Here is a 20,805-nt window from a genome sequence, read left to right on the forward strand (position 1 = left end):
ACCACCTAGATGGTTGGTTCATGTAGAAACTTTATTTTTTAGTTTAACGTGGGTGTCCGGTCCAACTTGCACGTACCTCGACTAATCCCAGGGGCTCTAAAGTTAACGACCATGTAAGCCTCCAGTGGTCATCGTATGAGCAATCTAGAACTCGAACTTGAGATCACAGAGGGAGCAAACCTCTTAGTCCCAAGCTTTTACTACTGGCCATCACCTACCTGAAACTTTAATTAGATTGATCATAGGTATTTGATTTTCTTTTTAAATATACTATATAGATGTAAAAGTTTGGTTCTTAAAGTCACTATAAAACCATGTATGGAGGTTGCACCGCAATAAAAATATCATTTTTAATATTTTTTTTCTAGCAAAATGTCATCGTGTTGCTAAATAGAAAATAATATTACAGGGTTCTATCGAACATGCAACTTGGTAAATTCATGCTCCATGTCGGGAGACAAATTAATTTAGAATTGTCACGGATGGAGTAAATTTGTCGGAGAACATGCATCCCTTGCAAGATCTTCCCCACATGATAATGGAGATTGAGTTTGAATAATAAATGATAAATAATAATTCCAGATCTCCCGTGATCTTGATTGTTGAAATGATTAAGGTATAGTGCTGGCTCAATGATTCAAGAATCTTTGAATTAAATTACAAAATAAAATCCCTTTTAATTGTTAGATTAATTAAAGTATATATAATTAGATACCGTATCACATGAAGCCAAGACTTAGAAAACTCAACAGTACAAACTGTAAACAGTAAAACAATCTGAGATATTTGAGATATTTTTTTTTTAATAATATCTTCAATATCAACACATTAAAATCAAATTTTAATGGAAGACACAATTCCAAAAATTTGATATTTGCATTGAAGTATACAGAGAGAGAAGTCAAGAGGGAGAGGAGAAAGGGTGACTGGATAGAAAAACGAAAGCATACCCCATCAGCGGTTATCTTCTTTTTCCATTTTCACTCAACAACTCAGAAAAAAACATCTTCCTCGACAAAGGCTTCACCTTTTTCTCTCCTTCTTATCAATTCCTTGTCTGTCTCTTTCATTCTTGAATTCCTGTTGGTGTCACTTAAATTCTTGTGTTTTTTCTCTGAGATTCTTTGAAACTTCTGATGGTTCTTTCTTAGTTTTGAAAAGGGAGTTCATTTATAGATATTTCGGATTCCATTTCTGTTTCCCTTTTTATCTTGGTCTGTTTCTTTGCTTCTGATCTCTTTCTCTCACAATCAGGTACATAGCAGTTTAAAGTTTTGAACTTTCTTGATTTCCCATGTAAATTTTTTTTGCTGCTGTTGTGATATCTGAAATTGATATCCGGGCCTTTCTGCTAAGTTGTGTTGTTGATATCTTTTAATGTGATTGACCCCAAGAAAAGAGGAGTCTGGTTGTTTGCTATTTTTTAAATTAGGCTTCTTTTTATGGAAAGTTCATGTTTTTTAACTGCTGTGGTCCAAATTACTATCCGGGTATGCTGTATCTTTCTTTATTTTAGCATATCTCTAATGTTGCTATTTTCAATGTATATTTTATTTTGTTCTGTTCTGTTATATTCATTGATCTGAATCTTTTTTTATTCAGTTAGTGCATTTCAAAGTTCATTTTTGTACTTGGCTTACTTGAGCTCATCTAGGATCTTTACTAGTAGTTGTTTTTACATGGACATTAATTATGGCTCTAATTCTTTTTAAAGATTGGACATTTTTTGAGTGAAACCTAATTGCTTTTCATGCTGCTTGTTTGTTAATGGTTTGAATTTGTTTTGATCAGTTAATGACTTAATCTTTGATCTGGTGCACTGTGATGAATTAGGATTAGAAACAAGTTTGACAATTATCTTAATCTGAAAGATTTTTTTTGAAAAATGGCTTGATCTTTTCGGAGGGTTTTGCTAGTTTTAAGCGTCACAAGCTAAATTTTCAGATTCTTGGTAACTGAAGAAAGCATTAGGGCTAGAATGAAGTGCATATAGGAGCTTGTAGTTGACGTTGTAGTTTGCTTTTCTTGTTGGCTGGAGTTGTTGTGTCCAATTTTTTCTTGTGTTTTTACTTACTCGTAAATACTTGCTCTTTGATTTTGGATAGTGATGGGGATATACCTCAGTTCTCCGAAGACGGAGAAATTCTCAGAGGATGGCCAGAATGGTAGGCTTAGATACGGTTTATCATCTATGCAAGGTTGGCGTGCAACCATGGAAGATGCGGTGAGTCCAGCATTTGATCTATGTGAATATGCTAGGTTTTTAAATCTTGTTACCAACAACCTTGATCCTTTAATTGCCCATTGATTAATACAACATATGAATATACTGATGACATTATGTGGGGATGTCTTAAAGATTTTGTTACAGGATAGTACTAATGATAAATTTGGTTAGGCAGGAATTCATCCTACTGGAATGCAAATACAATATGTGATGTATTTTTTCAAAGTTTGAGGAAGTAACTAATTACAGTTCTTAAAAAAAGTGTTGTGTTATAGGTTCTTTGGTGCCAAATTATCTAGAATCCATTTAAATTTTCCTACCTTTTTTCCTGTAGAAGTGGGGAAAAAATATGATCATAAAAAAATGGAATTTCTTTAATGTTCTTGGAAATGTATCTAGAGAAAGTTTTGTGAAACAGTACTTGCTCCTCAATTCCAAAGGCATCTTCTGCAAAACAAACTCCTCTCTTCTCTAGTCATAGACTATATTCTCCTCCTCTACCTTTTCTATTTTTCTTGGCACCGATTCCACAGACATTTGATCATTGCCACAAAAACTCGGTTAGTATTGGCATATCATCTCATTTTTAAGGTGTCATTATTGTCTGGTTGTATTCCAAAATATTGTCATAGTGCTCTTCTCTTGCATGCTAGCCAACTTCATAGCATATATTATTACATGTGCTGTATAGTTGAGTTTATTTTTTACATCATGGATATGATGTCAGTTACGTGGTTATTATTATTTGTGTTTTAGCATGCTGCAATAACCGATTTGGATGCTACCACTTCATTCTTTGGTGTTTATGATGGCCATGGAGGTAAGAACTGCAAGTTTCAGGTACATGTGAACATGGTACGTGATCATTGCTTAACTAAAATGTGTTTTTCCTGAATCTTCACCAAGTCCGATTTCATTGTTTTTTGGGTTGATTTCTGGTTATGCCCTTAAATGAACAAAATCAAAGTTGTATTAGCAATGTTCAATTCCAGTGAACAGAATATTAGTCTCTGACCATTTTAAAATCTTAATATTATTTTGCTTATTTTTTTTTCAAACTTAAGTTTTTGTTTATTACTCATTTTAAGTTTGCAATCTGCTAATGATGATTGTGGGAAAAGAATCCATGTATCCAAACTCAACTTGTTCAGACATGAGACTTAGTGGAGTCTGGTTATTTGTGATGGAAATGTGCATCCAGTAGACAATGGCTGTGGGGGTTATGCAATAAAATTATATGCCAAAAAATTCCCTTTTTATTGTCAATGACGCTTATGTCATATGGGTGGTTTTTCAATTCTAAATGCGTTCTTGTATGCTCTGCTTGTACCTAGGTCAGTGTGTTAGTATAATTGACATTTAGGTCATTGTCACTCATATTAATCCAGTAACTTACAGGTAAAGTAGTTGCGAAATTCTGTGCCAAGTTTCTCCATCAGCAGGTTCTCAAGAATGAAGCATATGCAGCAGGAGATATAGGAACTTCTGTCCAGAAAGCATTTTTCAGGTTACTTGATTTAATTACTAGGAGTTTTTTCTTTCTCCCTCTTGAAGACTAATTTGAAGTGCACAGTAAGGTGCGGACGTAATAATGTTGCCACAGTGGTTTATTATGATCTGATGTTATTCTCCACCGTCTATGCATGAGTTTTGAGCCTTAGTAATTATAAACTAGTCATATCAATAATATATCTTTTTAGTATTTTGATACAATTTTCTTAATGTTAGTTTCTTCTCTCTATTGCTTTATATTTTTTTGTACTTGGAAAATTTGTCCCTTTGCATGGACGTTTGGTTATTTTAGGATTTATAGTTCTGTAAATGCCCTCTTTTTATTTAAAAGGATATTGCAAATAATCATAGGTGCTTGCTCATGATTTCATTTTATGCATCTCATGCAGAATGGACGAGATGATGTGTGGCCAGAGAGGTTGGAGGGAATTGGCATCTTTGGGTGATAAAATAAACAAGTTTACTGGCATGATAGAAGGGTTGATATGGTCTCCAAGGTGTGGTGATAGCAATGAACAACTTGATGATTGGGCCTTTGAAGAGGTATTTTATACACAAATGGAATACACTGCAGCTATTGCCTTAGTATAATAGTCTCCAACTATGTTAATTTAAGTTATGCTTCTAGGTTTCGTTCTTTGGATTATAGAGGTCAACCACCCAAGTAGTGGTTGTTCCTGTGAAATCTGGAAGTTCAAACTCAAGTGTTACTCATGCATTGTCGTTTATCCTTCTATTTGTGCTTAAGAGTTCATATTCAGATTGGAATCAGTTGACAGAATTAGTAAAGTTTTTTGAACATTCTTAGTTCTTTTTAAACCAAAGGTTAATGATAATTCATTAAGAAACCAATTACCATTAGTCATTCCTTGGAAAATGATGGTTAAAGACCTGATATGTGAGTGGTTACAGCTGTCAGCATCAAAGTTCTTGAACACAGGGATCAGGATTCCCCGACTTAGCTGTATTTTCATTTTTAAATGCAGCAGTGTTGCACTCATTTTTCCCAGTTATTATCACAAGACATACTGTGTGTGCATGCGTACACCCTTTTGAATTCATTTGGTACAACTTGCTTCAGACTGTATAATACACAGTCGTTTATTTCCCTTTGATGTCCATATGCATTTGGTTTGTCAGCCAAGATGAATTTGAGAAAATGGTTGGATCATTATTACTTATGAATGAGTAGATAATTACCACATGAGATCTTCATCCAAATATTTTGTTGATGATATGCAATTTATTAGACCATTAAATTATTCTTATGTTATTTAGCTATCTGGTGTTTTCTGTTTTCAGGAAAAAAAATGTGATTTTGTCTTTACTATCATGTTCTTCTACAACGTTAAAATTTTAACATTTATTCTGATCGGGATCTTAGGTTGCTTGCTTAGACTTAGTTGGAGTCCAAAGGTCATAATATTGATTAAAATTTGCCTAGCCAATATAATGTTTTAAACACATTGGCCATTAACCATGCATACTGCAACAATGAATCTTTCTGTATTTTTCTGTATCATTCAATAATAATGGTTAAGAACTCATTTTATTCTTAACATGGTGATTAGGGTCCTCACTCTAACTTCTCTGGACCAACTTCTGGTTGCACAGCCTGTGTTGGGATTATTAGAAACAATCAACTCATTGTTGCGAATGCTGGTGATTCTCGATGTGTGATATCTAGAAAGGGCCAGGTATTTTTCAGTTAACTAGAAATGATGATTTGATTTTTTCCCTGAAGACTAAAGGTTGTTTGTAGGGGAGGGTTTTTTGGAATTGTTAAAAAATCTTGCAACTTTACTTCTGCCTCAGCTAATCATCAATTCACCTTCTCTCAAGTATTAATGTGATGGGGATAGTATCCTGATAAATGGACATAAAGGTATATTGTTGATGTGGACAAAACCTTGTATAATTTTTTCGATAAACATTGCTCTTTTTGATGCAGGCATACAATTTGTCTAGAGATCACAAACCTGATCTTGAGGCTGAGAAAGAAAGGATTTTAAAAGCTGGTGGTTTCATACATGCAGGACGGGTCAATGGCAGTTTAAATCTTGCAAGGGCTATAGGTAACTAACATTCCTGTGAACTCCTGATCTCAGTCCCTTATTCTGAGTGTGGCTTTTATACTCAATCTCTGGGCTTACTGCGTCTGGATTTCCTCATGAGAAGTGATTAGGTGCCGAGCACAAGGCTAAAACTTTTTTGTTGTCCATATTGAAAAGCAATGAGTATGCATTGCACTTACAAAAGCATGTTTGCACCCACCCATCCATGTGCGCACCCACTACCACTCCCACTGACACCTGTATCTTTGTATTCATGTCCATGCTAGTATTTGTTGATGCACACATATAACATGGTATGTATCTTAATGAGTGTGCCCGCCCTCTTGCTTGCATTTATATGCGAGAGAGGTATCTTCTTTCAATTTTCATTTTTTCTTTTGTATTGCAGGTGATGTGGAATTCAAGCAGAATAAGTTTTTGCCTGTTGAAAAGCAAATTGTGACAGCCAATCCAGATATAAACATTGTATGCTTATTCTTCTTTCTGCAATGTTTTCATTCAAACAATTTGCTCTTCTAGATAAACCTTGCTTATCATTCTTTTTGAAGTATGGTTTTATTTTTTTCCTCCCTCTTTGGACCTTATTCTATTCCTGCATCAGGTCGAGCTCTGTGATGATGATGATTTTCTTGTGCTGGCATGTGACGGAATATGGTATGCGTCTAATGTTACCTTTTGTAGTTAGTACCTTAGAAGGTTGTTTCATGATGTGCTGATTCTCTTTCCAAAAGAAATAAAACATGCATGGATCTTAGTAATGAAAATGCAATACCTAAAAAAACCATGAGGGCAGGCTTTGGTAGTTTAATTGAAGGAAACTCAATGGAACATATAAAGTGAGGTTTAGCCATAGCTGTTGGCCACATATATACCTGAGAAGAACTTGCAAGTTAGTGAACACTGTTCTATTCGAATTAGGGTACAAATCAGTCTGCAATGTTTAGTGACATAAAATCATTGATTGCGGTGTGTGGATGATTGGCGCTTGTTCATTGTGCTTCCATGACTTGGAAGATAACACTTCTTTAACAACCCTGAAGTTTCAAAAATTGTCAAAGACTGCATTTGAATCTTTTTTTCACTTTACATGAATCCGTAGATCACATGGATAGGCCTGGGAACTCTGCTGATAATCAAATTTTATTCATTTTGTAGAACTATTGGTAGCGACTTCATGAATAATTAATTTCAAGCGGATAATTGGTCACTTTTCTTGTTTCAGGGATTGCATGTCAAGCCAGCAACTAGTAGATTTTATTCACGAACAACTTCAAGTGGTATGTGGTTTTGGACCTCTTGTTACGTTTGAGCATGGTTTTGAAATATTCGGTTTTAACTGTTTTATTCATCTCCCCATTTATGTCATTCTGAAGTTAGACATCGCTGAACTATTTGGGTAGAGAGCTTATGTGATATAAGCATCAGTATCAATCTACCATTCACTTGGAGGAAAAAATGAAAAAAAAAGATCTTGTTGATTCCAGTCAATTTTACTCTCTGAATTATGTTCTTCGATCTACATTTGCTAAGTTATACGTGTCAAAAGTCTGACGGAAACTTCAATAATGCAGGAAAACAAGCTCTCTGCAGTGTGTGAGAGAGTCCTTGATAGGTGTTTGGCGCCATCAACAATAGGTGGCGAGGGATGTGACAATATGACCATGATCGTGGTACAGTTCAAGAAACCTATCGGGTCCACTGCCTCCGCAGACGAGCAATCCTCACAATCTGAACCTGCTGTTGCTGAATCTAAACCAGTGGAAAGTTAACTGAAGTACGATACATAACCTCCTTACAATGTCTCAAATGCTATTTTCCAGCCTCCGGATGGAAAAACATTACAAGGGTCCTGCTTTTTCTCGAGAAGCCAGGTCCTTGGATTCATATTTGTAGATGGTTTAACATGGATGGATGAAACATTAAGAACAATCGTTTGATGCTCTTATGCGTGCTTATAAAACCAACATGTTCTTAAGTTTCAAGTATAGACGTAAAATCCAATGCTGGGGTTGGGATAAGATCCAGGTCGGATTGACCTTTATAATTTTTTTTAAGGATAAGAACAATGTTTATATATATATACACGAGTTTTGACAATATCAACTAGGTTTTTTCCTTCTATTTTATTTTTTAACAGACTTCAAGTTATTCAGGTTTTCAGTATAGGTTTTATTGTCATCTCGAGAAAAGATATATGTACCTTCTATTGTCGAAATAAAAAAAAAGAACAGAAATTTCTATGCACAGATAGCAACAAGTCTGCTATTCTACGTTTATTCCGGTGACTGCTAATGCCCTGAACCATCTCCTTGCCGTACACTGATTCTGCACCAAAAACCACGCCTCTAAAGTTATAGCTACAACTACAAACTTAATTTAGAATTTATCACGGCAAGAAATTCCTAAACACATGGTGTTTATTGCAAGAAACTATCTAAAAAGGTATATTAAAGATAATCTTAGCTACATTTATGTTAATATAATCTGCAAGATGTAATAAAATATGGTTATGATTATAGAATCTATATTTTCCATTTTCTGAAAACATCTAAATATAAATTCAAAGTCTAGTCTTAGTTATTGCCTAAGTTGTCTGTGCTGAGTACATGAAGATGCCAACTTTTGCCTAAGTTATTGTAATAAAATATGGTTTCTTCTCATGAAGGTATGTTCAAATCTAAAATCTATGTAGGTTGACAAGTAATCCACTTTTTTCTTTATGATTTTAAAGGTTTAATCAGGTGATTAAGTGGATTTTCTCTTTGTTATCATCTAGGGTTTAAATCATAAGAGAGATTATAACACACAAATTTCTCGACTCTCTAATTATTGATAATTTGCTATAGTGAAGGGACCTTGATCCCTTGATTTATTGATGCCATTAACATTTTTTATTATTATATCGAGTTCTAACTTTTTTTAAAAATAAAAAAACACATTTTTTTTAATCACTCATTTTATTAAGTGATTTTGGTGCAGGCACACAAGATGAACACAATTTAGTTCAGGAAACACCCTCAGGACTTCTCAACAATGGTAATGAAGCAAAAAAATTGCATTTTTTATATTTTCTCTTGGGTAGAAGCAAGCCCTAATCTCAAAATTGTCTATATTTGTAGGGACAGGAAGGGCTAGGCAGTCCAAATGCTCACATAGAGATATTGTGATTGCACAAGCCCAACCGAGTGGTTTACCAACTTTCTTGGTGGAAATTACCTATACAAATACAAAGGTGCAAGTTTCTAACATCCACTTCTATTGTGAGCAATTCAGCTCTGCAATCGAGACATCAGACCTGATGTATTCAAGTGCATTGCTGTCAATGATTCTCTCGTCAACGGGGGCAAACCACTCGCTCCTGGCTTAACCCTATCTTTCACGTACGCTAACAGTTTCAAATACCCTCTTCCAGTTAACACCATTAAATGTTGAAGCATATGTAGACATTTTAGTTTCTAGACGTGTCAGAAACTGATGATAATGGATTGCCATTGTTATCGGTTTTTGACACACAAGATGGCAACATTGCTTCATTACTAGCCTCGGTTGTATTGTCATTAGTCCCCAAGTCGTCGTCGTCGTCTTCTACATGTTGAGATTGTGTCATTTGGTAGTTTTCTCTTAAAATCAATCAGGTCTTCGTTCCAAGAGGAGGTCCTGGTGGTTAAAATTGAAATATGGGGGAGGGATACGTCCATTATGTAACCTAAGTCCCCTGTTGAACACTTGAACCTTCTGATTAAAAAGAAAAGGAGGGTGAATTAGAAGTCCCATAGGAAAGATTTTCCGGTTGATGTACAGAAACACAAGCAGTTGCTCATTCTTATTTAGCAGCATCCTTATTACCGTGCTTTTCTTGCTGCGATGCTGAATAACGTAGGTACTGGTTATATCCTTCAAATAATGAAACTCCAGACTTGCAGCAATAATACCAACACCAGACACTACTATGGATATAGCAAAGAAAACAAGTTGGCGGATACATACATTTTTGAGTTTCATAATTGTTGATGGTGTCAAGGAATGAGTGTATGTGAATAATTGTTGGTGGTGTCAAGGGATGAGTCTATAATGAAATTCTATATCTAGAAGTGCTATTCGGTTAATGCAACACAGGCAGTAGTCAGAGATGACAGTGGAGGCAGAGGAAGAGAAACACAAGGTGAGAATGTGAAGGAGGCAGTGAAACTACTCAACCGACTATCTGCCAATAAAATGCGCAACAAAGGGAGTAACTACGGGAAAAACATTATTCTGGGATGTTATTGAAACACAACCTTATGGGACTGATAATTTAGAGAGGGAAGAAATTATCATATACTGAGTCCACATTCAAGGCTTGCAGGAAGGAAAGAACCACCACAGGCACAAATATTTTGAAACTTGAAAACAAAGAAGTATAATCAGCCATAGTAAACTTTACTATAATGATTTACAAGATGCATCAAAACTGCTCTTCGCAATTTACAATATCAAAAATCGAAAAGATAAATCGAAAGACTATCCTGATGAACATACTAATAATTCTCTAGCCAGTCAATAGCTAAAAGACGTTAGACGTTCAAAGTCACCTGATCTTGCAATAAAATTTTCTTCTTCCCTACGCTTTTGCCTTTGATTAAGCCGTTCTTAGGTGTTATTCACTCAATGGCTTCCCAACAAACTTCCCTTGATATGGCATAGATGAATATTTCCCAGGAACTAGATCTTCTACAGGTAAAGATATCTTAGGAACAAGATCTTCCATGCATGGATCTTTCTCTGGAACAAGACTTTGCACCAGGTTACCCGATTGCATCTTCATAAAAAATTCATGCCGCTGTCTTAAAAATCTAAAAATCAAGAACGAAAAAGATCAATCCAGGAATGAATTATACCATTCTAGCATTTTATGAAGCTATGGTGATCCATACAATTCAAGAATACAAAGAACATACCTAACTTCAGCTGAAAGAATCTCTCTTTTCTGCTCAACTGTTCGCAATTTTCTCTTCTTTGAAACAAAATCCTAAACAAAAATCAGCACAAAACTATCAACAGAATGACCTATTATGCATCATCTTAAGCAATTTCAATTTTTCAATTCTTTTTATTACAAGACCCCAGAACTAAGCAGCCAACCGTCAGTTGAAGGGTTAAACAACTATGTTTGCTTTTGCCGGATGGAGTTTTTGCCTCAAAGTTGAGAACCAAAACAAAGAACAAATAATTCAAACTCCATTGTTTTTCCTCATCAAATATCGAAATCAAAGCATGATTTTCTAAATAAAAATCTTCAACAAAACCATCAAGAACATTAACAAAGGCACGTATCCATAAATATATGAAAATTGAAAAACAAGATTCTCAAATTAAAATATAACACATAAATAATTCAATTAAAAGAGAAAAAATCTGACCTTTTGCAATTCCAAGAAATCCTCCAGTAGGTTTTGATATTTCACTCTATTTATTGCTCCCTCGTCAACAAATTGAGATTGATGAGAATTCACAGCAACCCTTTTCTTATTATTCTTCGACATTGTGTATCTCCACTATAATTCTTGCAGTTAAGCCAAAAAATATTGACAAGAAGGTATAGAAAAGCAAAATTTGGTGAGAACTAATGAAACCCTTTAGATTTCTTAACCCAAAATTCAATAAACACTCTTTAATAAAGCAAAACAAGAAATAAATCCGGTTGAAATAAGGATATTATTTTTAAAAATTCTCTTTTTATAAAGAAAAAAGTATAAAGACACAAACTTGATGAAAACCTATAAAAAACCTTTCCATCTTCTCCTTCAAAATCACTAAAACTTGGTGATTAAGCAAAGAAAACAAAACCCCAATTCAACTTAACCAAGAAAACAACCGTTTTCGCATCCTACAGAGAGAAAAACATATAAAGGGCAAAGATTTAGAGAGAGAAGCAAAAACAATATAAAAAGAACAAAGAAAATCACTCCAACAAGGAGACAGCCAGCCAGTCATGTAAATTTTGTTCTGCTTCTGGGAAACTCCTATATATGAGAAACCAAAAAAGCCCATCTAGGAAAGAAGAAACTCTTAAACATGAGCTATGAAAATGGGGTTCAAGAAAGGGCATTTATGGAAAAAGATACAATCTTTTTTTCATTTTGGATGTTTTGGAGAAAGAATTCGAGAGGTGTGATTGGATGACAATTCTTTGCTTCCATTTTTTACCTTAAGAATATATTTTGTTTTTGTGTAGAAATTTTGGTCCAGCTGGGCCATTTTAGAGGTGATAGAGAGGTGGAGGATGTGGTCATTGTAGTCTTGGAGGATTCTTCTGGGCATGGTAGAGAGTGTGTGTGTGTGCAGGCAGGTGATCAATGGCTACTGTTTTGCTACATGGAGGATCTTGGAATGGTTCTGCTTGACATGGCAAGGACAATGACTTAAATTACCAAATCGCCCTCATCCAATTTTTGGTGTGTGTATATATAGTAAATTATTTTGACAAACCTAAAAAATGTTTCCTTTTCCCAAATATTTTTTATATCAATTTTCTCCTTCAAGTTTCAAAGATTTTCAATTAAGTATTTTTTTTCTATATTTGATCATGGTTTGCATCTTAATTATTATTATTTTTTAAAAATGATGTAATCTTTTTAGAAATAACATTTTTTATTAAGGAATTCTCATAAAAGGTTCTAATTAAGGAATTAAAATCTTTTGAGGATAAAATTGATATAAAAATTTATTTGGAGTAAAATTGATATTAACATAAAAGGTGGTACTTTTAAAGTTTGCCCATAAAAGTTTTGAGTGAAGTTCATTTTGGGACATGAAGAATGTATTTAGATGCAACTCAAAAGTAAAGGATAGAATTTCAATAATGATTTTCTCTTTGTAGGTTTTGGTTTAAATGAATGAGTTGTTTTATATAGCGAGGTTATTGTACTTGGTATGACTCATTATTAAATTAATCTAATTAAAAACATATGATTTTATTTTAAAAAAATAAATAAAACAATTTTTTTAAAAAAATAAATAACCAAACCAAATTTTAATTAAAACAACTAAGTTTGATGAAGTCAATTCTTACCTCATTTAATTTAAAATTCAACCCAAAAAAAGTCTCGAGTTAATGACTCACCAGACGGTCTAATAAACAACATTTTTGGTGGAAATCACAAGCACAAATGTACAAGTGTCCATCTCAGCTGTGGTAAATTCAGCTCTGAGATCCTTGTTAACCCTCAACCCTGAAATATTCAAGAGCATTTCCGTCGGCGACTGTCGCTGGTGCAGCACTCTGCTTCAAATATGTCAACCACCAAGCAATACCCTCTTTCGATTTTCTCCTTTACATGTTAAATCATCAGTAGACTAAATAATTTTATTTATTTTCAGCATTGTTGTTAAGTAGTCTCTTCTCTTCAACTCCTATAATTGTTCTATTTGACTTGTACAAGCACAATAAGACATCCTGCAATAGCTAAACACGAGGGATAGATAATAATCTTCACCAACCATGAGCGAGTAATCTCTTCCTTTATATTCAAGAAAGAGTCTTTCTAGTTTGTATTGTCGAGTAGTTGATCCAGAAAAGAAATATCATGAAGTACATTGCCTATTTATGCATAATTTTCATTCGAAATAAGGCATGTCAAGATACAGAAAAGCATACAAAAATTTCTTTTATGCTGAATGGCGAGTACAAACAGCTCAAATTGATACAAGAATACTATGCCATTTACCAAATAAAATCACTGTACAATGTATTTGAAGATTTTACATAATGCATCGTTGAAGGGGTTAAATATTCACAGTTTTCATGGACAACAGATTAGATGGCCTTGATCACACCTGGGTTGCAACCTGAATATATAATCGTGTACTCTTGATCTCTCTACGAAAAGAAAACTTCACTGAATCTGCAATGAAGGATGGCTAAGGTAAATTTGGAATGCCCAGCCTTGCACATATGCTACTCAGCATGCACAGAATCTTAAGAAAAATTTACGCGCTTATAACCATCAACAAAACCATCAAGTCAGGGTAAAGTTCCCTGCAGATAACAAAGTTGGAACTTGTTTAGTATAAAGGAAGCATTCGTTAACACTTCAACGATGAGTTTTGGGGTCAAAATTGTAGAGATGCTTCAGAAAAGAACCAAACCTTTTAGATTTGGGATATTCATGAATTAGTTTAGATGGAAGTAATACCTAGTAAAACTTGAGTGGAAAGACAAACAGCCAAGTGAACGCATGACCAGTTGAGCATCTTTGAAGGGTCAGGATTGATTAGGAAGCTGAGCAAAAGTTCCAGTATTGGGGTCGCAACCACCAACCATCATCTTCTTGTAGATGCCATAGGCAAGTTCAGAATTTCCAGAGAGGGTGTATCCACGAATAAGAGCATTATAGGTGAACACATTAGGTTTAAGGCCTATAAATTGTAGTTCTTCATATATCTTCCCTGCTTCCTCTATCATTCCAACAATCCCAAGATTGAGTATCAAGGAATTGTAAGTGTAAAGATCAGGCACGATCCCTCTATTCTGCATTTCATGAAAAAGAGATAGAGCTTCTTCTGTCCTTTGTGATCGTCCAAGCCCATTAATCATGAGGTTATAAGCTACCAAGTCTGGATCTAGGCCAGCCTGCTTTAGTTTCTCAAAGTAGTGCAAAGCATCATCCACTCTCCCAGCGATGCATAGGATATCAACAAGAATGGTGTAAGACTTCAAGTCTGGTCTTATTCCTTCTTTGACCATCCTTTTAAAGAACTCGCAAGCAGTATCCACATGACCCAATTTCCCATAACCATTTACAAGAATATTGTAAATAGCACTGTTAGGCCTGCATCCATAGTGTACCATCCCGTCAAACATTTCATGTGCATCATCAAGTCTCCCTGACTTCAGAAGTCCATCTATAAGGGGGCCAAAGGTACAAGGAGTGGGAGAGAAATCACCACTAACAAGATTGTAATACAAATCCATAGCCTTGTCCAATCTATTAGATTTCACTAGATTGGAGATGACCATGTTGTAAGTTATGGTGTTGGGCTTGCATCCCCTAGTTAGCATTTCATCATACAGATCAAAAAGTTCATTGATCTTCCCAGACTTCCCATGAGCATCAATTAAAGAATTGTAGGTGAATGTATCTGGAGCACAGCCAGCACTCTTCATCTCCTCAAAAAGATTCCAGGCCACTTCAACATTATGAACTTCTAGAAACCCATCAATCAACAAGTTGTATACTTTGAGTGTTGGTTTCACTCCCAGTTCCTTTGTGAACTTCACAAATACATTTCGAGCAACAGAGGTTTTCTTATGCTTACACAAAACCTTAATTATAGGTATTAATACAGAGTCATCCTTGCAAATAGCACGGCATACCAATCTTTCACCAAATAAAATGGCCTTTTCTGTTCCAGCCTCAGTCAAAATGCCTCCCATAACATCTTCCCAAAATGGCCTGTCTATGTTAGATCCAACCTGATAAAAAAAGTCCTCAGTGATCCTGAAAGCATCCTCTATCTGCCCACTCTTTATAACACCAGGTAGGAGCGTGCACAAAGTCACATGATCAGGTCTGAGCAATTTCTTCATCTGATGGAAGAGCCAGATTGCATTTTTAATTTGGTTTTGTTTAATAAAGCCATGAATGATTGTGTTGAAAGTTAGAACATCAGGTCTGCAATTCATTGTTGTCATTTTGTAGAACATTTTCAGGGCCAAATCAACCTCATCATTCTTGCAAAGGCAATCCAATAGTGTATTGAAAGTAATTGTGTTTGGTGAACACCCATGCCCATTCATACTCTCAAATAACTGAACAGCTTTTTGGATTTGACCCTCTTTCCCTAATCCAGCTAGTAATATGTTGTAGGTCACAACTGTAGGAGCAAGGTTCATCTCCTCCATTCTGCAAAACATTTGCCATGCCTCTTCCACTCGGCCAGCCTTGTAAAGTGTATCAATCAAAGAATTAATGACGATTACATCGGGTTCACACTGAACTTTTGACATCTCAGATAGTAACTTGATGGCTTCATCCACTTGCCCTACCTTACTATAGCATTTCATCATCATGTTATAGGTCACTGAATCTGGAGCAAGCCCACTACTTTTAAGCTCGTTAAACATAGCTTTTGCTTCACCAAGCCTTCCCATTTCAGCAAGACTATACAAAGATGCATTGCAAGCAACAATGTTAGGAGCAATTCCTCTAGCTTTCATCTTCTCAAAGGTCTCGAGAGCTTTTCCAGGGTGACCAGACTTTCCATGGTAGTCAATTAAAAGGATATATGTATAAGCAGTGGGTTCAACACCCAGAGATTCCATATTACTGAAAAGATCCAATGCATCATCTAACCTGTTTGCCCTCAAAAGTCCAGAAATCAATGTGTTGTAAGTATGAAGATTTGGTAAGACCCCTTGCTTTCTCATGGTATCCAACAGATCAAAGGCTTCATTAATTCTACCAGCTTTGCATAAGGCATTAACAAGTATGGTAAACGTAACCACATCAGGAGCATAACCATCAGCTTCCATTTCAGTCCAAATTTTTTCCACTTTGTCCAAGTGTCCACAATCGCTGAACTTGTCCAACAAGGTTACATAGGTTACCTTATCAGGTTTATGACTGCTTGATTTCATTTTTGTGAACAAACACATGGCGTCGTCAAGCTTTCTGGCAGTACAAAGAGCATCAATGAGAACTGTGTAAGTGACGACATCAGGACCGCATCCATCATCATCCATTCTCTTCATAATCCTATATGCTTCGTCAATTTTCCCATCTCTCCCAAGTACTCTAATGCAAATGGTGTATGTGTAAATATTAGGCCTCAACCCCATACTCTCCATCTCTTCCAGCAAACCCATCACAGTTTTAATATTCCTTCTCTTCCCTGATGCTACCATAAGTGCAGAGAACGTCTTAAGACTAGGTTTAAGACCTTCTGAGACCATTCTTCTATACACCTCCAACGCCTCCTTACAAAATCCAGACTGAAGTAGAAAATGGATCAACCCATTATATGAATAAGCATTCAAAACAAACCCTGCCTCCCTCATCTTTTCAAGGGCAGACGGTGCTTGCCTCAGGCCACCCCTGATAAAAAGACCCTTAAATATAATCAAATAAGTATCCACATTCCTCCTAATTATTTGCCTTTGCATCAAGTCAAACACAAAAGCCATATCCTCCACCCTCCTATGAACCCTCAATATTTCAAGCATATGATTACAGGTTTCAGTGGTGTGAACAACATTTGGCAACTCACCAATTGATTTAAAGTAAAAAAGAGCATGGATTGGGTCTGAAATTGAGTGAAGAACTCCCAAAACTTCATCAGAAGATGACCCCTTTCTTGGCTTCCCATTCACCACCAGCTCCTCATTCTGGCTTTTCAATGCAAACCCACAAAAAGCCACTTGTTTTTTGTTATTTTTCTTCCAATTTACATTAGACCCAAACGGGAAAACCCTCAAAGTTCCAAACTTTTCACCTCCTAATGACCCATTTTTATGTCTGAAATCAGACAACCTATTCTGCTCACTAAAAGCAATACTATAATCGATACAACTACAACACATACTCGAAGAGCTAAGTATTAACACAGCCATGGAAGTAACCTATAAGAGACAAAAGACTAAGCATAAGAGTGACAATCTCAAGAGACAAAAATAAAAAGGGTTCAGATTAGCATGATAGTTTCTTGTTGAATTGATAGTGAGAGACTAAAAAAGAAACAAGTTTAGAGAGATACAAAAATGAAGCTTAAGACTCACCAGGCAGGTCTGGTCCTAGATGATGATATTGGCTATGGTGGAGATTGGCTTGGCTTGTTTGGATATTTGAATTTGAGGGGTTATGTGGTGAACAGAGACTACATGATTGCAGAGTAAGATATCTGTGGTCATTGATTCTGTTCTTTGAGATATTCTTTTGGAATTTGTGGTGCATCCATTTGCTTCTTTTTTAACTCAAGGGGTTAAAGCTTTGTGCATTAAATATACAATTGCTAGAACTATAAGGGCTAGTGAGTTAATTGTATTACACTATAGGGACTAAATGGATAGTTTACTCCCAAAACCTTGACAAAAGTAAAACTATCCTGTAAAAAGGCAGTGACGTGTGAATTACCAAACACGAACAGAATCATCACTTTAACCTTAACTGCCGCCATAAACCGCTCCCTGTGCACCTCAGAAGCCCTAGACACCAACTCACCAAAAACACCAACACAGCATTAGCCTCAAAAATCCTCTCAAAATCCTTACCAAACAGTGACACAGAGGAATCTTTGTAAGAAAAGTTGCTGTCTTTCTTGTCTAAGAGAAGCTAAAATGGAAAGCAGCAGCAGTAATAGCGATGTAGTGCCAGAATCAGCCATGGAAGCAGTGGAAAGAACCTTAGCAAATGTAAAACAAGTAGAGACCCATTTGCTTGAATTTTTGTCTCTTGCTAACACTGATGTCCTTGATGAAATGCCACCTCTTCAAAGGGCTCAATCTCTCTTTATGCTTGCTAAGGCCACTTCTACTCTCTTTGCATGTATGTATAAGCCGTATATCAAGACCAGTTTTTTACCAATAATTTAGTCTTATTGATGTTGTTTTTGGTGATTTTTATTTGGTTTTTGTTTAATTTTGTGATTTTTTTCAGTGAGATTGAGAACTACTGGAATTCACCCAGATGAACATCCTATCAAGACAGAGCTTGTATGTGCTCTTGCACCCTATTATTTTTCCTTAGAGTTTTTAATTTGGGCATCTGGGTGGTTTGGTTTTGATGTTTAGTTTGATGTGTACTGTGTATTTTACTTGGTTTTTGGATTAGGGTGGGGGTACTGTATGATGCGTCTGAATTTTTTTGATTCTCGCGTCTGGATTATGAGGTTAAAATCAACGGTTTTTATGGTTAATGTTTTATGAAGTTTTTTGTTTTTTCTCCTTCAATGTGTTGGTTTATTAATGTATGTCTTGAAATAATGTTCATGAGCTTTACCTTACATATGCAATTTGGTGGTTTGTAATTTGTAGGAGAGATTGAGCTTGTATCAAGACAAACTAGAGCAGTTTGTAGATATAAGTAAAGGTACTTCTTTTGCCTTCTGTTGTTGATGCATGCAAATCTCAAACTGTCATTGCTAGAGAAGGACTAGGAAAATACACTTGACATATATGGAAAGTTGTTGCCGTGTTCAAGTTTTTAAACGGCGACAAGCTTGGTTATATGGAAAGTTGTTGCCATGTCTAAATTCCTAAACTACAGCAACCTTAGTTAGATGGAAAGCCGTTGCCTTGTTTAAAATTATATTCTGCAATGAGCTTGCTTATGCTAGTCATTTCACATCTCTTATTGATTAATCAAATTTGAATTTGTTCTTGAAGAACCATTGCACCGTTCTACTACTTTAAATTACCAGGCTGCAACCCGTTTCATTGAGCATTCACTGCCTGACCTTACCCCCGGTAAGTCGTCAATCACTTTTTTTGTCATTGGCATTTTTCTTTCCTTTGTGATCTCATATTTTCTTAAAATAAATATTGCTGTTTGCAGAACAGCGGAAAAGCATGAGGAATATCAGTAAAGGAGAAGGGCCCAAGATTAAGTATACAGAGAGGAGCACCCGCAAGAAGAGAAAATGCGATACATCTGAAAAACAATCAGTACAAGCTGCTGCCCAAGAGTTTCTTGAAAAAGCTGCACGCGAGCTTTTTGGGGGCAACACAGATGGTTTCAAGGGACCTCTTATAAAAACTGATTCATCATCTGAAGATAACCTGCCTGTGGACTGATTTTCTAATATATCCTGGTACATCATAAGATCATGTATATCCATAAAATAGTTCCTTTTTATCTAAAAAGTTTCGTTTGTTTTTTGCTTATTCTATTATTTGACCTTACTGTTGTGGAAAAAGTATGGAATTTTTTAACTTCTAGTTGTTGATGCTGGTATATGTGGGGTATCTTATTTGAACTCAATTCTATGGTCATCTTAATTTTCCTTTGAATCTTTTGAGGCCACCTTTTTGCTTGATATAACTAGATAACCTTGTTTGGTTTAATTAACAAAATAGTACCCGAGGACATTTGAGTTTGTTGAAATACAAATACTTTTGTCTCCAACAATGTTGAATATTTATTATCTTAAATTTGGAAAATTGCTGCATAATCTGTAACAGTAGAAAAGGAAACAGAGAGTGAATTTTGAGTATCGAGATAAAATCTTAACATGCTAATATGCTATTTTGAAGTCTTTCAAAACTTATTAACGTATAGGGTTTATATGAAAAGCAATGGACAAGTTGGCTGTGGGATGTACAGTTGTTTGGCATGTGCAGCCAATGAAGGAAAAGCTTTGTAACTCTGGTTGGAGTATCTAAAATCTAATTAAGATAATTGCAAAGAGCTATAGATGTGAATGCTGAATGAAGTTGCACAAAGATGCATGCATCCCAATATTTCTGTTACTCTTCCTTCTTTTTAACCCCTTTAAATCTGCAGTTTAATATACCGAAATCAACATACATTCCTTTAGTAAGCTTTGAACTTCATGAATTCCCAGTTCTTGTACTGTTTTATCTCATATCCACTTTCTTACCTCACAGGATTTCATAGACGAGATCTGCCAGTGTTTGCATCAACTGGCCTATTTTTGTGAATGAAGCCGGTATTGTCAACAGTATCATGACGATGGGTATCCTAGAGCATCACTAGACCCTCCCAGAGCATTATCACTTTTGTTCCCTTATCCTCCGTGGTGAAGAAAAAGCACAATACTGTAAGTAATAAACAGCTGCGCTTAGCCAACTTTTCTCGCGCATTGTAATTGGGATTGGGAAGGACAGCTTCTAAATTTAGGGAGAGAGGTGATGTGGTTGTAAAGACTTTTATCATCATGGTATCTAGGTCTTCCATGTTTAACTTGAATAATCAACAATTTTAGACTCCTAACATGTGGATGAGGGCATGAAGCATGTGATTTTTTATTACCACCTTGCGTTTAGTTAGTTCTTCT

The 20,805-nt window shown here is 35.6% G+C and overlaps 4 protein-coding genes across 5 annotated transcripts; 2 read left to right on the forward strand and 2 right to left on the reverse strand.

Annotated features, from left to right (window-relative positions):
- Positions 1-822: 822 nt before the first annotated feature.
- Positions 823-7,789, forward strand: LOC133689321 (probable protein phosphatase 2C 60). The gene is made up of 11 exons (XM_062109137.1): positions 823-1,490; positions 2,106-2,224; positions 2,984-3,047; positions 3,626-3,734; positions 4,129-4,282; positions 5,311-5,436; positions 5,691-5,814; positions 6,203-6,279; positions 6,416-6,468; positions 7,037-7,091; positions 7,386-7,789. The coding sequence occupies exons 1-11, from the start codon at positions 1,454-1,456 to the stop codon at positions 7,581-7,583; spliced, it is 1,116 nt and encodes a 371-aa protein (XP_061965121.1). The 5' UTR covers positions 823-1,453; the 3' UTR covers positions 7,584-7,789.
- Positions 7,790-10,214: 2,425 nt separating this feature from the next.
- LOC133689051 (uncharacterized) lies at positions 10,215-12,213 on the reverse strand. The gene is made up of 3 exons (XM_062108764.1): positions 11,214-12,213; positions 10,752-10,822; positions 10,215-10,646 (listed from the first exon to the last, which is right to left on the reverse strand). The coding sequence occupies exons 1-3, from the start codon at positions 11,334-11,336 to the stop codon at positions 10,451-10,453; spliced, it is 390 nt and encodes a 129-aa protein (XP_061964748.1). The 5' UTR covers positions 11,337-12,213; the 3' UTR covers positions 10,215-10,450.
- Positions 12,214-13,493: 1,280 nt separating this feature from the next.
- LOC133689686 (pentatricopeptide repeat-containing protein At4g31850, chloroplastic) lies at positions 13,494-17,747 on the reverse strand. The gene is made up of 3 exons (XM_062109667.1): positions 17,570-17,747; positions 13,989-17,413; positions 13,494-13,831 (listed from the first exon to the last, which is right to left on the reverse strand). Exon 2 carries the CDS (start codon positions 17,402-17,404, stop codon positions 14,057-14,059), a length of 3,348 nt encoding a protein of 1,115 aa, XP_061965651.1. The 5' UTR covers positions 17,405-17,413; positions 17,570-17,747; the 3' UTR covers positions 13,494-13,831; positions 13,989-14,056.
- Positions 17,748-17,907: 160 nt separating this feature from the next.
- Positions 17,908-20,779, forward strand: LOC133688682 (uncharacterized). 2 transcript variants are annotated; one of them, XM_062108257.1, is made up of 6 exons: positions 17,908-18,335; positions 18,447-18,502; positions 18,824-18,878; positions 19,175-19,255; positions 19,344-19,616; positions 20,396-20,779. In XM_062108257.1, the coding sequence occupies exons 1-5, from the start codon at positions 18,128-18,130 to the stop codon at positions 19,580-19,582; spliced, it is 639 nt and encodes a 212-aa protein (XP_061964241.1). In that variant the 5' UTR covers positions 17,908-18,127; the 3' UTR covers positions 19,583-19,616; positions 20,396-20,779. The 2 variants fall into 2 exon arrangements, with proteins under 2 accessions (XP_061964241.1, XP_061964240.1); XM_062108256.1 differs by having other exon boundaries at positions 17,909-18,335; positions 19,344-19,599.
- Positions 20,780-20,805: the final 26 nt, after the last annotated feature.

Source organism: Populus nigra, chromosome 3, assembly GCF_951802175.1.
Source record: "Populus nigra chromosome 3, ddPopNigr1.1, whole genome shotgun sequence".
Lineage (NCBI taxonomy): Eukaryota > Viridiplantae > Streptophyta > Magnoliopsida > Malpighiales > Salicaceae > Populus > Populus nigra.

Excerpts from the sequence above, each read along its gene's own strand:
- LOC133689321 (XM_062109137.1), top strand. The coding sequence starts at position 1,454 with ATGTTTTTTAACTGCTGTGGTCCAAATTACTATCCGG. Across the intron at positions 3,048-3,625 it reads TGTTTATGATGGCCATGGAG|GTAAAGTAGTTGCGAAATTC; the intron begins GTAAGAACTGCA and ends AGTAACTTACAG. Across the intron at positions 6,469-7,036 it reads CTGGCATGTGACGGAATATG|GGATTGCATGTCAAGCCAGC; the intron begins GTATGCGTCTAA and ends TTCTTGTTTCAG.
- LOC133689051 (XM_062108764.1), bottom strand. The coding sequence starts at position 11,336 with ATGTCGAAGAATAATAAGAAAAGGGTTGCTGTGAATTCTCATCAATCT. Across the intron at positions 10,823-11,213 it reads ATTTCTTGGAATTGCAAAAG|GATTTTGTTTCAAAGAAGAG; the intron begins GTCAGATTTTTT and ends ATTTTTGTTTAG. Across the intron at positions 10,647-10,751 it reads ATTCTTTCAGCTGAAGTTAG|ATTTTTAAGACAGCGGCATG; the intron begins GTATGTTCTTTG and ends CTTGATTTTTAG.
- LOC133688682 (XM_062108257.1), top strand. The coding sequence starts at position 18,128 with ATGGAAAGCAGCAGCAGTAATAGCGATGTAGTGCCAGAATCAGCCATG. Across the intron at positions 18,336-18,446 it reads CACTTCTACTCTCTTTGCAT|TGAGATTGAGAACTACTGGA; the intron begins GTATGTATAAGC and ends GATTTTTTTCAG. Across the intron at positions 19,256-19,343 it reads ACTGCCTGACCTTACCCCCG|AACAGCGGAAAAGCATGAGG; the intron begins GTAAGTCGTCAA and ends TGCTGTTTGCAG.
- LOC133689686 (XM_062109667.1), bottom strand. The coding sequence starts at position 17,404 with ATGGCTGTGTTAATACTTAGCTCTTCGAGTATGTGTTGTAGTTGTATC.